Genomic DNA, 14158 nt, shown 5'->3' with positions numbered 1-14158 from the left:
CTTGTCTGTGTTCAATTCCAGAACACCAGAGAAGTCACCGCGTATTTCCCTGAAGCCCGCTGGTATGACTACTACACGGTAAGTTTTTCTAAATATTTATCTAACTTGGGAGTGTGGTGGACTATAAGAGCTTTAGATGGGAAAGTCTTCAGGCCAAATGCTGCCCCCGGGTCCCGCCTGGTGTGTTCTTGGTCCCACAGCTTCACCCCTTGTCCCTCAGCTTTCTCACCTCCAGATGGGGCAAGATCACTCCCTCATAGCAGAACAGTGGAACAACTGATAAGGCGCCTCACTCTGAGCCTGGCTGTCCACGGTGTTCGTTATGTGTCTGTTTTTACCTTTCCTGTACCACTGCTGGTCCCAGAGGAGTGTAAGAAAGATACTGACAACCATGCCAAATAGTGCTGTAACTACAGGTTTGCTTATACCCTCTCCTGTTCTAAGTGTGTAAGTACAGAGGCCCTTTAATCTCTTTTAATCAAATGGCTTCCTGTACAGCATAGATGCTCAGAGAATGGTTGTACCATGAATTGCCTAAGGTGTGCTGAGTTATGAGGTCTTGCGTAAAACGCTCATGGAGCTATTTGCCCTAACCCTTGCGAGTCAAACAGTGCAATCCCATTTAGGAGTAAGGAGCCCAACAGGTGCTCATCAACACATATTTGCAGAGGTATTTTGAGTCCAAAAGACTCATCAAAGAAACGGAGTCTTTGAATAATGTTGGGATGTTCTTTGAGGGACATACATGAATCAGAGTCTGATTCTTGGGGGAGGAAAGAAGAGGCGTTTCCTTGCCCTCTGACCATCACTCCATTCCGACTTTCCGGGGAGAACGAAGTGAAGGGCTGGAGACACAACAGGAAGACAGGAGGTGGAGTGTGTCCTGGCCCCTCTCATCCAAGCGGATTGAGTAGGTTTAGGTGCGAACTGGGCAAGAACAGGGGGCGCTTCTCTCTGTCCTGCAGAGTTCTGAGTCCCCTGACTAGTTTTCTTGTTGACGTTGTCCATCTATCATTTCTAAGACACTGCTGGGTGCTTCCAGCCAAGGCTTTTGTGGGTGGGGGTAGCCGGCATCCTTTAAGTGGGCCTCGCTTTGGCCCTGAGTCTGTAGACTGACCTTCCCCTTCACCGGAGTGTGCTGAGGTCCCGGTGCAGGCCGTGGACTAAGGCAGAGTTTAAAGAGACACTGCATTGGCAGGCGGATCCTGTGTGTCCAAGGTTTGAGAGTGAGGACCTGCGTACAGCTTACCCTCTGCCTGGCCTCAGTCTAGTCTCAGCCTTGCCCAGGTACAAGCCACCTTTCTGGGACGTCAGTAGAAAGGAGCACTTTCCTCTGGATTTCACAGGCAATCCGGAGCTAGTATTTGCTTCTCTTAAACACTATTATGTAGGCACATCAGGAAGTAAGTGGGGGAGTTGAATTAAAAGATAAGTTTTTTGTAGTGTAAAAATATAGAATCCAGGTATAGTTTCTGGTGTATTTTCCACGAACCCTCTGAAGTACCCTGCAATGCGTGATAACAACTTTATATGGTATAGAAGAAAGTGATGAGTAAGGGTTAACATGAAAATTGTCCTGGAATGACTGACTTTGTATATAGCTTTTTTAAACATTTATTTATTTTTATTTACTTGAAACATAGTTATAGACTGAGGAGAGGAGACACGGAGTGAGAGAGATTTTCCATCTGTTGGTTCACTCCTCAAAAGGCTGCAACAGCTGGGGCTGGGCCAGGCTGAAGCCAGGAGCCCAGAGCTTCTTCCGTATCTCTTACCTGGGTTCAGGGGCCCAAACACTTGGACTTCCTCAGGCACATTAGCAGAGAGCTGGATCAGGTAGAGTAGCTGCAACCCAACTGGCGCCATATGGGCTGCCAGCATCGAAGGCAGAGCCTTAATCTGCTACACCACAGTGCTGGCCCCTGTATGTAGCTTTTAAATCGAAGACTGCTTTCTTCCACTCAGATGTCATTGAAGAAGGAAAGATAAAGAAATCACGTGAAAAGCCAAACTTTATGTGGGGAGCCACTGGGAAAAAAGGAAAATTTTAGTGTTTGTTTATAAAGGTTAGATAGTTGAGGGGCCAGCGCGGTGGCGCAGCAGGTTAATCCTCTGCTTGTGGCGCCAGCATCCCATATGAGCACAGGTTCTAGTCCCAGCTGCCCTTCTTCTGGTCCAGCTCTCTGCTATGGCCTGGGAAAGCATTAGAAGATGGCCCAAGTGCTTGGGCCCCTGCACCTGCGTGGGAGACCGGGAGGAGACACCTGGCTCCTGGCTTTGGATCAGCACAGCTCCGGCTGTTGTAGCCATCTGGAGTGTGAACCAACAGAAGGAAGACCTTTCTCTCTGTCTCTCCATCTCACTGTCTGTAACTCTACCTCTCAAATAAATAAATAAAATCTTTTTAAAAATTAGATAGTTGAAATTAATAAATAAGTATGTTTTTAAGTAATCTTTACAATTTTAGAAACCTATTCTTGGTTTGCTGTAGAAATTGGCAAACTGTATCCAACAGTGAAATCTGTATGTCAACTATTTTTTAGAAATCTTTTATGTAAAGAATACAAATTTCATAGGAACAGCTTTAGGAATATAGCGGTTCTTCCCCCCACACCTGCCCTCCCACCCCCACTCCCATCCCACCTCCTACTCCCTCTCCCATCCCATTCTTCATTAAGATTCATTTTTAATTAACTTTATATACAGAAGATCAACTCTATACTAAGTAAAGATTACAACAGTTTGCACCCCCACACACCAGGTATCAAGTACAGATTGAGTGCAACTTTTACGGTTATTTCTCATAGTACAACTCATTAAGGACAGAGGTCCTACATGGGGAGTAAGTGCACAGTGACTCCTGTTGTTGATTTAAAATTAACACTCTTATTTTTCACATCAGTGACCACCCAAGGCTCTTGACATGAGCAGCCAAGGCTATGGAAGCCTTTTGAGTCCACACACTCTGTTGGTGTTTAGACAGGGCCTTATACAAAGTAGAAGTCCTCTCCTGCCTTCAGAGAAAAGTACATCCTTATTTGATGGTCTATATGACCAACTACACACTTAATATGATCACTGTAACATGTAAGATGGTGTTACTACCACCCAGCTTAATGGGATTTGGAGTCCCATGGCAAGATTTTGGCTTTGCCCTATTTTTGTAGATGCAATTTTGTTAGAACACAGTCATGCATATTTGTTTTCTTGTTATCAAAAATACCTTCTTCCTTACCTCTTAAGTATCTGTTCTCAAATGGGGGCTTGTGTGCAGGATTGGAGAAGCATTTGCTTGTCCTAACAGGGTGAGTGGAAGTTAGCTCTGCCTCCAGTGGGGAGATGGAGAAGATGCTCCCAACATCAGAGAAGCACAGGGCAGCCTCCCAACAAAGACTTCTCTGGCCCCAGAGGTCAAGAGCGTCAGCGTGAGCAGCTCTGCTGTGGTTAAGAGGACGGGGGCTGGGTGTTCCTTTTGGGAGGAGGCCCTTGCCTTGGGTGAGACAACACCTCACACACATGGAGCAAACACAACAGCAGGTGTGCTAGGCTAAAGCTAAGGTCCCTCAAGAAAGTCAGCTCACCTGGATCTTCGCTGTGCAGCAGGAATCACAGGTGTTCGTTAAGGGGGTGAGAGGTGGGTGCTGAGACAGAGTGGAAACATGGAGACAAGTACGTAGACTCTAGGGGGAAGTCTCAAGTGCCACTGTGGAGGCATTGCAGGGACCCATAAGAAGTGGATGAAGGCATCGTTCCACCACCTCCAGCAGTGCTCTGTGACACAGAACGGGCTGGAAGCAGTGTAGCTGGGACAAGGTTCGATGTCGGGTGACTGTAAAACCCAGAGAGTACGAGTCTCTCCCAGGACACTGTGGCAGAAAGTCAGGGCTTCGTGAGCAGCTGGGCACATGTGGGGCATGGAATTCAGGAGTGTGCTGAAGGGTCACGGACAGGCAGCACATCACGGGGTGGACGAGACGGCTCCCTCTCATCTCTCCTGTTCTGCCCACAGGGTGCGGATGTTAATGCAAAGGCCCAGTGGAAGGTCCTGCCCGCCCCTCTTGACCACATCAACCTTCACGTCCGGGGCGGCTACATCCTGCCCTGGCAGGAGCCTGCGCTGAACACCAACCAGAGGTGAGCGTGGACTGGGGTCCCCTCTCCACGGCAGTTAGTGCACCGCTCTGTAATGAAGCCCAGCAGTGTGGAGGCATGGACGCTTACTGCTGATGGACGGAGTATTTCTATCTCCTGTGACACTATTGACACCAGAGAAAGATGTCAGTTTTGCCTTTTTGCCTAGGAAAAAGCAGAGCAATCTGATACTGGTGATGTTTCCCATTTGAAATTTCAAGGAAACAAAGGTTATTTGGAAAAGTTCTTTGAATACCCAGTCTGGGTCTCTTACATAGCTATCGTTTCCCACAGTCGGCAGAACGCTCTTGGTCTCATCATCGCCCTGGATGAGAACAAAGAAGCGAAAGGTGAACTCTTCTGGGATGACGGAGACACCAGAGGTGAGCATGTGATGATAAAGTCTGTTTCCAAGCCTGCGTCTTTGCCTTATGGGCCTTTGCTGCTGCAGGTCCTCAGCTGGGGGAGAAGTCACAGCAGGTGCATTAGCAAAAGTCATTCAAGAGAAAAACCTTGTTTTAGTTTGCACCATTCGGCAACAATGGTAGTGAACTGCAGATGGAAGGAAAACATGTTCACCTGCTAGAATTCTCTCCGTTGGCCAGCAACACACACATACACACACATACATACACACACATACACACATACATACACACACATACACACATACATACACACACATACACACATACACACACATACACACATGTACACACACATACACACACATACACACACATATACACGCATACACACATACATACACACATCCACACATACATACACACATACATACACACATCCACACACATACACACATATACACACATACACATACACACACATACACACACATACACACACACAGGCTCTCACTTTACTGTCACTGGGCACCTGGGAGACATGGTTTTGAGCCTAAATCGCTAATTCAATATGTAGATATCTTTTCTCTAAAATACTTATGAATACATGATGATGTGAAAAACATATCCATGCCAGAGAGGCGGTGAGACATTCTATTTTAGAGTGTGTATTTCCAGCCATACTTTTAAGCTGATTTTTATAGTTCCAGTATTTTAACAATTCCCAGGGATCTAGCTTAGAAAATTGCTGAGGTCCTTGCCATGGAAGCATTTGGAGGGGAGTTTTTCCAGGTCTTGGGACTCTGTCCATAATCTTATCGTTTTCAAGACGCTGCTTAAAAAAACCTTTCACTTAATTCCTTAAATGACAAATGTTTAATTAGCAAATGAAATGGAATTATTCAAGGTGCATAACATGATGGTCTGATACACAATTGTCACTATCAAATTAACAGTAAATCTGTCACCATTACTGTGCACCAGATGCCCAGAGTTGGCTCATCTGGTGATTGGAAGTCTGCAGCTGAGCTTTGACCACCACCTCCCCATCTCTCCACCACCGTTCCTCCTTGTGCACGGATGAGCTTGATTATTCCAGATATAAATGAGATAGTGTCACATTTGTCTTTTCGTGTCTGGTTTATTTTACCTAATACAGTGTGCAGGTTCATCCGTCTTGTCACACAGAATTTCCTTCTTTGTATGACAACAATACTCCATTTCCTGTAGGTACCACAATTTCTTTATCCATTGATTAGTTAGCAGACACATCATATCTGTATCTTGGCCGTTGTGAAAAAGAAATTAGAAATTTTAGTCTAAGCTATAAAATTCCCAGAAGAAAATCAAGGAGAATTTTCCATGTCATTGGTGTTGGTAATGATTTTTTGGACATGACTCCAAAAGCACAGGCAATAAAAACGAAACAAAAATAAATCTGTGGGATCGATTGCAGCAAGGTAAAAAGCTTCTGTGCAGCTAAAAAAAATCAACAGTGTGAGAAGCCAACTTACACATGGGAAAAATTGTAAGCCACACACGTTAATCTGGGAATGTACTAATTCCAGTAATACATAAGGAACACAGTAGTAAAAAGCCCCAAATAACCCAATTTAAGATGCGAAAAGCATTCAAATAAATGTTTCCAAAGAAGACAGCCAAATGCCTGAGAGTACCTGAAAATATGATCAGTTATTAATCAGAGAAATGAACATCAAAAATCGCAGTGAGATATAACTCACACCTACTAGGATAGCTTATTATGAAAAAGGAGCTTATAGATGCTGGTGAGGGTATTGAAAAAGGAAACGCTGTTCCTGGTACAATGTCGCTCCCCCTCTTCGTGGAGGAGCAACACAGGACCCTGCGTTGTTCTTCTGTCTGCTCGGCCCTCCCCGGGTTTGCTGCTGGTTCTTCCCGGGTTGGCTACTATCCCTTCCACCTCCGTGGAAGGGCGGTTCCCCCTGGCCGCATTCCCCACTTCCGCAGGGGAGCGGCACACCGCCGGCCGGCTTTCTCGGGGGCTGCACGGGTTCCCTTAGATGTTCCCCATAGATGTTCCCGGTGCATGCCGTCTCTCTCCTCCTTTATAGTCCTCTTCCACCAATCCCAACTCTGCTACCCACACGCCGAGTACGCTGCTCTCCTCCAATCAGGAGCAGGTCCCACAGTTTATTGGTTGAACTGGAGGCAGCTGTGTAGAAGCTGTTTCCCTTCTCAGTGCCATATTGTGGGAAAGCAGATGCATAGAATAAGTCTTAATTCCAGTAACTTAGTCTAGTCCGAGTTGCTCCCAGTTGCTCCCCACAGATCCCCCTTTCTTTTTATTTTTGGCATTGATACGCGCCTGTCTTCGGTGCCCCGCGGCACACACTCTGCTCTGCTTGCTAGAGTTGCCCACAGGTGCTTACAAGTCCTATCAATCAGGCAAACCGAATCCGGGTCCTCTCTTCGCCATGTTGTGAGGAGGTTTTTAGGCGCTGATGCGTGCCTGTGTTCGGTGCCCTGCAGCGCATGCTCTTCCCTGCTAGAACTGCCTGCAGGTGCTTAAAAGCCCTACCAATCAGGCAAACCGAATCCAAGCCTTCTCATTGCCGTATTGTGGGGAGGCTTATTGGTGTTGATAACGTGCCTGTCTTCGGTGACCTGCAGCTCATACTCTGGTCGAGCTGCCTGCTGGTGCTTACTGCCTTACTAATCAGGCAGACCAAATCTAAGCTCTCTCATTGCTGTGGTGTGGGGAGGCCTTATTTTTCTCTATCTCCGGGCATTCCTATTTCTCCTATTTTACTTCTATCTACCAGCATTCCTATTTCTCTCATTTTACTTCTAAACTTCTGTTTCTCTTATCCCTGCGGCTTTCCGGCGCCCGCCCCGAGGCTGCTTCTCGGCGGCTTCCCGGCTCTGAGCCGCTTCAGCCCGCATCTCTCCCATCTGCGCGGCTTCCCGGCTTTGCGCGGCTTGGCTTCGCGCGCTCCGCGGTCTCCACGCCCTTCGCGTCCGCACCACGGCCTCACGCCAGCCCCGCGTTCCCTATCTATTCACGCCCCGTGCTCTCTCTGCACGCGGTGGCTTCCGCGAGTCACACAGCGTAGCTTACGTCTCCGCCACTAGCATTCAATCCAAGTTCCCCAGACTAACCTGGCGAATTCCAACCTGGCGGCCCACGTCTCTGCCTCTGGTTCCAGATCTTCGCCTCTTGCTCCCCGGGGTGACTTGAAGAATTCCAAGGTGGCTTACGTATCCGCCTCGGCCTGCACTCGCGGCTTCATCTTCCCTAACATTTTTCTCTACCCAGTATGTTTCCCTAAGTTTTCTTCCAACAATATTCCTCCCTCATTTCTCCTGGCCTCTCCCCACAGTCTGTATCCAAGTCTAAGTTTCTTATAGGTTTCACTTTCACTTTCAACGTGCAGTCCGTATCTGAGTCTAAGTTTCTTCTTGCTTTCACTTTAAATCCTAACTTCTTTCCCACAGTTCGTATCCGAGTCTATGCCTAGGCTTTCGATAGCTTCTTCCGGCACCTTTTCTGTCCGGCTTTTCCCTAGGCTCTTTGCTAGTCTCTCTCTCCGGTATTTTCCCACTTCTTCTTGCTTCTTCCCTCCTAGGTTTCCTATCCGAGTCACGGCACCATTATGTCGCTCCCCCTCTTCATGGAGGAACGACACTAAACCCTGCCTAGGCTTCATATCCGAGTCACGGCACCATTATGTCGCTCCCCCTCTTCGTGGAGGAGCAACACAGGACCCTGCGCTGTTCTTTCGTCTGCTCGGCCCTCCCCGGGTTTGCTGCTGGTTCTTCCCGGGTTGGCTACTATCCCTTCCACCTCCGTGGAAGGGCGGTTCCCCCTGGCCGCATTCCCCACTTCCGCAGGGGAGCGGCACACCGCCGGCCGGCTTTCTCGGGGGCTGCACGGGTTCCCTTAGATGTTCCCCATAGATGTTCCCGGTGCGTGCCGTCTCTCTCCTCCTTTATAGTCCTCTTCCACCAATCCCAACTCTGCTACCCACACGCCGAGTACGCTGCTCTCCTCCAATCAGGAGCAGGTCCCACAGTTTATTGGTTGAACTGGAGGCAGCTGTGTAGAAGCTGTTTACTCCTCTCCCAGCGCCATATTGTGGGAAAGCAGATGCATAGAATAAGTCTTAATTCCAGTAACTTAGTCTAGTCCGAGTTGCTCCCAGTTGCTCCCCACAGTACAACCGTTGTGCAAATCAGAACGGAGGTCCCTCCAGAACTTAAACATAGGTCAGCCATCACTCTAGCATCCTGCTTCTGGGTGAGCATCCAGCGCAAGTGAGATCAGTATCCTGAGGAGGCAGCTGCAGCCCAGTGTTCATCGTAGTACTGTTCCTAGTAGCCGAGCTATGAAAGTAACATCCACTGATGGGGGTGTGATTCAGCCGTAACAAGAAACACGTGGTGCCATTTGTGACCGATGCAGCTTGAAGGGGAGGCGGGGGAAAGCCCTGTCTGTGGTGGGCAGGCCAGACTGATTTGTCTCTCTCTCACTTTCAGATACTGTGGCAAACAATGTTTATCTTTTATGTGAGTTTTCCGTCACCCAAGTGAGTAATCAGTTTTTATGAATCTAGGTATAGACTTTTGTCTGACCATCAGCACACATGTGCGTGTGTGTGTGTGTGTGTGTACCAATATTTCAACTTCATATGAACTGATGACCACAGCTGAGCACATTCCCATTTTAATTTAGCTCCTTGGCTTTTTTTATATTGTCAAAAGGGGGCAATGATGTGCATAAAGATAAATCAAAACAGCTAGCATTTATAATGACAGATTTTTTAAATGTGTGTGGTTTTTTAATTTTTTATTCAAGGGATTATTACAATAAACGCTACTCCTAGAGCACACACAGTAGAGCTAAGTGACGCTCAAAGTTTTAGGACAAAATACTGGAATGACTTGAATCTGTGCGACAGACATGGCTTTGTGCTGAATTTTCCTTGTTTTGCAGAACCTCCTGGATGTGAAGGTTTCACAGTCAGGCTACAAGGACCCCAACAATTTATCATTTAAGGAGATTAAAATCTTTGGGACGCAGGAACCTAGCAATGTTACAGTGAAGCACAATGGTGTCCTAATTCAGACGTCTCCTAAAGTCACTTACGATTATAACCTGAAGGTAAAAGTCCATTTTGTTGATACGTTTATTGAGAATTCTTTGTAGTATCAAGGCACTCGTGCTTACCAAAGTCGCATGAGTTCCTAAAGGGCCAGAGCACATTCTAAGGCATGTGTAGGGAGACCAGAGGGCTGGGTTGGGGAACAGAGATGACAAGGTGGCCAGAGCACCGGGTCCGGCATAATGATGAGATTCGACGTTTGGTCCTGAAAGTACAAATCAAGGATGCATTTATTATGATGTTAGAAATCCATTAGCATGCAGCTGATCATGTACATGGCAAGGTGCAAGTCTTCAGGAGAATGCAAGTGAGCTAAGTAGATGTCTGTCAAAAAATCAATTGACCTGAAACCAAAGGAACACTTTTGTTGTTGAATTTGGTGGTAGGGAGACAGTTTATACTCAGCAATCTATTCTGAAGGAGGCAGCAAAACCAAACCAACATATAGGATATGGTAACTTTTGTTAATTGGCTATTCAAAGTTTAAGTGCTGACCAAAATTTCAAGGCTCAGCTGGCCCTTCAACGATGGTATCTCTTGTTGGGATCTGTTAGTTACAGTTGACAGGAAACCCCAAGTGATAATTTAAATGATTGGGATTTTTTTTCCTTTCTGCAATAAGAAATTGAGAAAGTAAAGAGTTGCTGACGTTGGTTCAATGACTGGAGATTTTTCAGGATTCAGGTGTCTTTGTTCTTGGGGTTAGAAATAGCTGCTTAGTTTCAGGCATCATGCCCCTGTCTGTGTGTGTGTGGTGTGCGTGTGTGTGTGTGTGAGAGAGAGAGAGAGAGAGAGGGAGAGAGAGAGGGAGAGAGAAAGAGAGAGAGAGAAGGAGGGAGGGAGGGAAGGAGGGAGAAAGTCAGACCATTAAATCAAGAAGACATTTGGCTAGTAGTGATGTTCAGTAGATTTGAACTTACCTCTTAAAGGTCGCAGCTGCCTTTTCTGTATTAAAAACTGAGCTTTTCTTGGAGCTTGGGTATTCTAAACTGAAATAATGAGTAAGTGTCACTATGTTCCTAAATCTGTGTATATGAAATGCATGAAATTTGTATACCTTAAGTAAAATTTAAAGAAATAAAAATAAAAAAGAGATGTTATATGTAGGGCATGCAGCTAGTAGTGTCTTCAAAAACTGGCAAATATTTATAGAAAAGCCATTTGCCTGGGTTAAGCTTTCCAAGATTATTTATCAGAATAACTAAATCCAAGGATGGAGAAATGACTTGCATTATCAATCTGTGAATTTTGTGTAACCAACATTGCTAGTATTCACTTTTTAAAAAAAATTAAAATTAATATAAAGAGAACAGATTTTGTGCATTCCACAGGTACAGTTTCAAGAAGACAACCCAACTTCTCTTGCTCCCCTGTTCTCTCCAAATCCCCCTCCCTCTCTCCCATCTCTTCATCAGCTTTTTCAAAGACATAATTTTAATCCACAGGCTTAATTTTCCACTAATCATAATACTCAATAAGTAAAAAGTAGGAAGACCACATTTGCACAGAAATATAGACAAGGTCTTAAAAGACAATCATATCCCAAAGTGACCTATACATTTTTTTGTATTCTATGACCTATACTTTTTTTGTATTCTGTATTAACTGCCGTGTATCAGAGAAAACATGTGCTATTTGTCACTTTGGGACTGCCTTATTTCGCTAAGCATAATGAAAGGACCTTATTTTGAACAGGAAACGTAATTAGATTTGGAGAATCCTAAGTGACAAAATTAGCTCCAACTTGATTCTTCTCAAAAGGGTGTCGTATCAGTTCTGGCATCAAGGCTCTGTCATTGTGTCCACATTGTCTGCAGGGTGGAGGGGTAGATTACAGGAAAGAGAGGCAAGAAGATTGAGGATGGGAGACTGCGAGAAGGATGATGATTCTTAGAATGTAATATTACTGCTGCAGACAAGTAAGAACTTTAGCTATGGGGAGTGCTATTCGTAGAAGAGATAAAATGAGAAAGATAAAAAATATATCAGAAAAATTAAGTATTTCCATAGATGAGTGGGATTTAGTGAGAAAGATTTCAAGCTTTGAGCTTTTGGACATGGAGAAATGAAGAGGCTGGGATATTAAAAATGGAATGGAATGGAATGATTTTGCCAATTCATCATTTAATGCTGATAAAACTAAGATTTTAGAAACAGGAATATTTTGTCACAGAAACATGGAGCTGAGAACCCAGGCCAAGTGGTTTTAATTGCTGTGTTCTTTCCACCACTCTGACTGATGGGGAGCCATGGTTTAGGGAGAAGGGAATTAGACCCTCAGCATTCGTGGGACATGCAGGAGTGGGCCTTTCTGGAAAAATAAAGAGGAGGAAGAGGAAGGGAAGGAAAGAAAGGTGATATTCATGTCACAACGGGATGAACAAGATTCTGAAGAGTTGGGAAATATGTGCCCCTGAATCTCCCTCTACCAAGCCTACAGCACCACATCAGCTACAGTCGTGTGTTCCTGGGTCTGATTCACGTTTTATTTTTTTTATAAATGCTTGTTATTTGAATAAATGTCCTGTGCCTTTCCATTCCCACAGGTGGCTGTTATCACAGAAATTGACCTTGTCCTGGGAGAAGCGTACACGGTGGAGTGGACCTTGACGACGAGGGATGAGGAAAAGATCGACTGCTATCCTGATGAGCAGGGAGTTTCTGCAGACAACTGCATTGCCCGTGGCTGTGTCTGGGAGGTAACTGGTGGTGTTAGCATGCCTTAAAACCTCTGCGGCCGGCGCCGCGGCTCACTAGGCTAATCCTCCACCTGCGGCACCGGCACACCGGGTTCTAGTCCCGGTCGGGGCGCCAGATTCTGTCCCGGTTGCCCCTTTCCAGGCCAGCTCTCTGCTGTGGCCTGGGAGTGCAGTGGAGGATGGCCCAAGTCCTTGGGCCCTGCACCCCATGGGAGACCAGGAGAAGCACCTGGCTCCTGCCTTCTGATCAGCGCAGTGCGCTGGCCGTGGCAGCCATTGGAGGGTGAACCAACGTCAAAGGAAGACCTTTCTCTCTGTCTCTCTCTCTCACTGCCCACTCTGCCTGTCAAAAAAAAAAAAATCTCTCCGCTTATTCTGCACCTTCTCCGTGTAACTACTGAAAACACATAGAAGGTTCTCCCAAGGGAACCTAGTATGGATTTAAAGAGTAAGTGGCAATAGGAATGGTACCTATTGTATAAATATTTTGCTTGGAGGACAGGAATTTAAATGTGTATCATTACCAAATGATGTACAGGTGATGGACTGGCTTTCTCTCCCCATACATTGTGTGTCCTCATTGTTTCTCTTGGATAGTTCTAAGACCACATGCTGATCCAACACTGGCCTTTTCTTTCAGGAATCCAGTTCTCCTGGGGTCCCTTTCTGCTACTTCGTCAATGATCTATACTCTGTCAGCAATGTTCAGTATCACTCAGATGGGGCCTCTGCTGACATCTCCCTAAAGTCCTCTGTTGAATCCAATGCCTTCCCTTCCACACCCGTGAACCCCCTGCGCCTGCAAGTGACCTACCACAAGAATGAAATGCTGCAGTTTAAGGTAAGCCCAGCGTCTGCATCAGACATGGGAAAGCCCTTTTCAGTTCTATTATTCTGTGCTATTTCAGGTTACAGGATCCTATGAAAGATTACTCTTCTGAGTTAACAGGTGATAACAGAGTAGATCCTCATGCTCATACTAAGAGCAATGCAAAGATACTGAAGGAATAGCAAGACCTGTCCTAATTTGCATTTCAAAAAATTGCTGTGGCTACTCTAATGAAAACAGCTGGTGAACAAAATGTGGAGAGACAAGTTAGAGGCTCATTTGATCATGTGGGGAATGAAGGTTGGACTAAGTACAGGAAAGGAGGTGGAGAATACTGAACATGTTTGAGATCGAGAAGGTGGGATTACAGGATCAGGTGCTGGGTTTGCTGATAGGGATATTGAAGAGGGGAGGATGAAGAACAGTCACTATGTCTCTAATCTGCAACTGCAGTGGATAATTGTCATATTAACTGAAATGGGGTTATTGAAAAGGTTTGTGCTTGGTCTGTATGTATAATGAGTATTGATTGGATGCTGAATTTGAGGTCTCTGTGAAATAACCATTAAAGGAAAGTGACTTTGTTTTTCCCCATGGTTTTTTACACATAAGGGTCAATGAGGGGCTATCTGTTCTTATGCTTATTTCTCTATTAGAGTGTAAGCTTTACACTAATGCTTCTGAACCCTAACGCAGAGTCTAGAAGATATACGCATTCTCATATTTGCTGATGGAGTAAATGACCAAGGTGAACCCAGTGGCACTGCGTGAGAGGGTCTTCACACTCACATCTGCTGATGCATGGATAATGTGTTTTTAACTGTGTGTCTTCACCTTGGCACCGGCATGTTGGTGGCATATAATAGGTTGGAAATGGATGAACTTGCCTTATAGCGTAACCCTAGTTCTTACCTACTCTACCTGCTGACCCTGCACTAGGTCTCTCCAAAACATTCACATCTTTCTGAGCCTACTTTAGACTCTGTGCCT

The 14158-nt window shown here is 45.7% G+C and overlaps 1 protein-coding gene across 1 annotated transcript in view; it reads left to right on the top strand.

Moving 5' to 3' along the window:
* The window catches only part of LOC100358478 (uncharacterized), a 285002-nt gene that overhangs the window by 109415 nt on the left and 161429 nt on the right, over positions 1-14158 (top strand). Inside the window, exons 93-99 of the mRNA XM_089328728.1 lie at positions 22-78; positions 4010-4134; positions 4426-4514; positions 9015-9064; positions 9472-9639; positions 12187-12339; positions 12980-13180. Of these exons, the coding sequence (XP_089184854.1) occupies positions 22-78; positions 4010-4134; positions 4426-4514; positions 9015-9064; positions 9472-9639; positions 12187-12339; positions 12980-13180 (843 nt within the window). The remainder of the gene's footprint in view (positions 1-21; positions 79-4009; positions 4135-4425; positions 4515-9014; positions 9065-9471; positions 9640-12186; positions 12340-12979; positions 13181-14158) is intronic.

This window comes from Oryctolagus cuniculus, chromosome 3 (genome assembly GCF_051225735.1).
Source record: "Oryctolagus cuniculus isolate XC-2025 breed Fujian yellow rabbit chromosome 3, ASM5122573v1, whole genome shotgun sequence".
Lineage (NCBI taxonomy): Eukaryota > Metazoa > Chordata > Mammalia > Lagomorpha > Leporidae > Oryctolagus > Oryctolagus cuniculus.
This window is presented reverse-complemented; position numbering and strand designations above follow the sequence as displayed.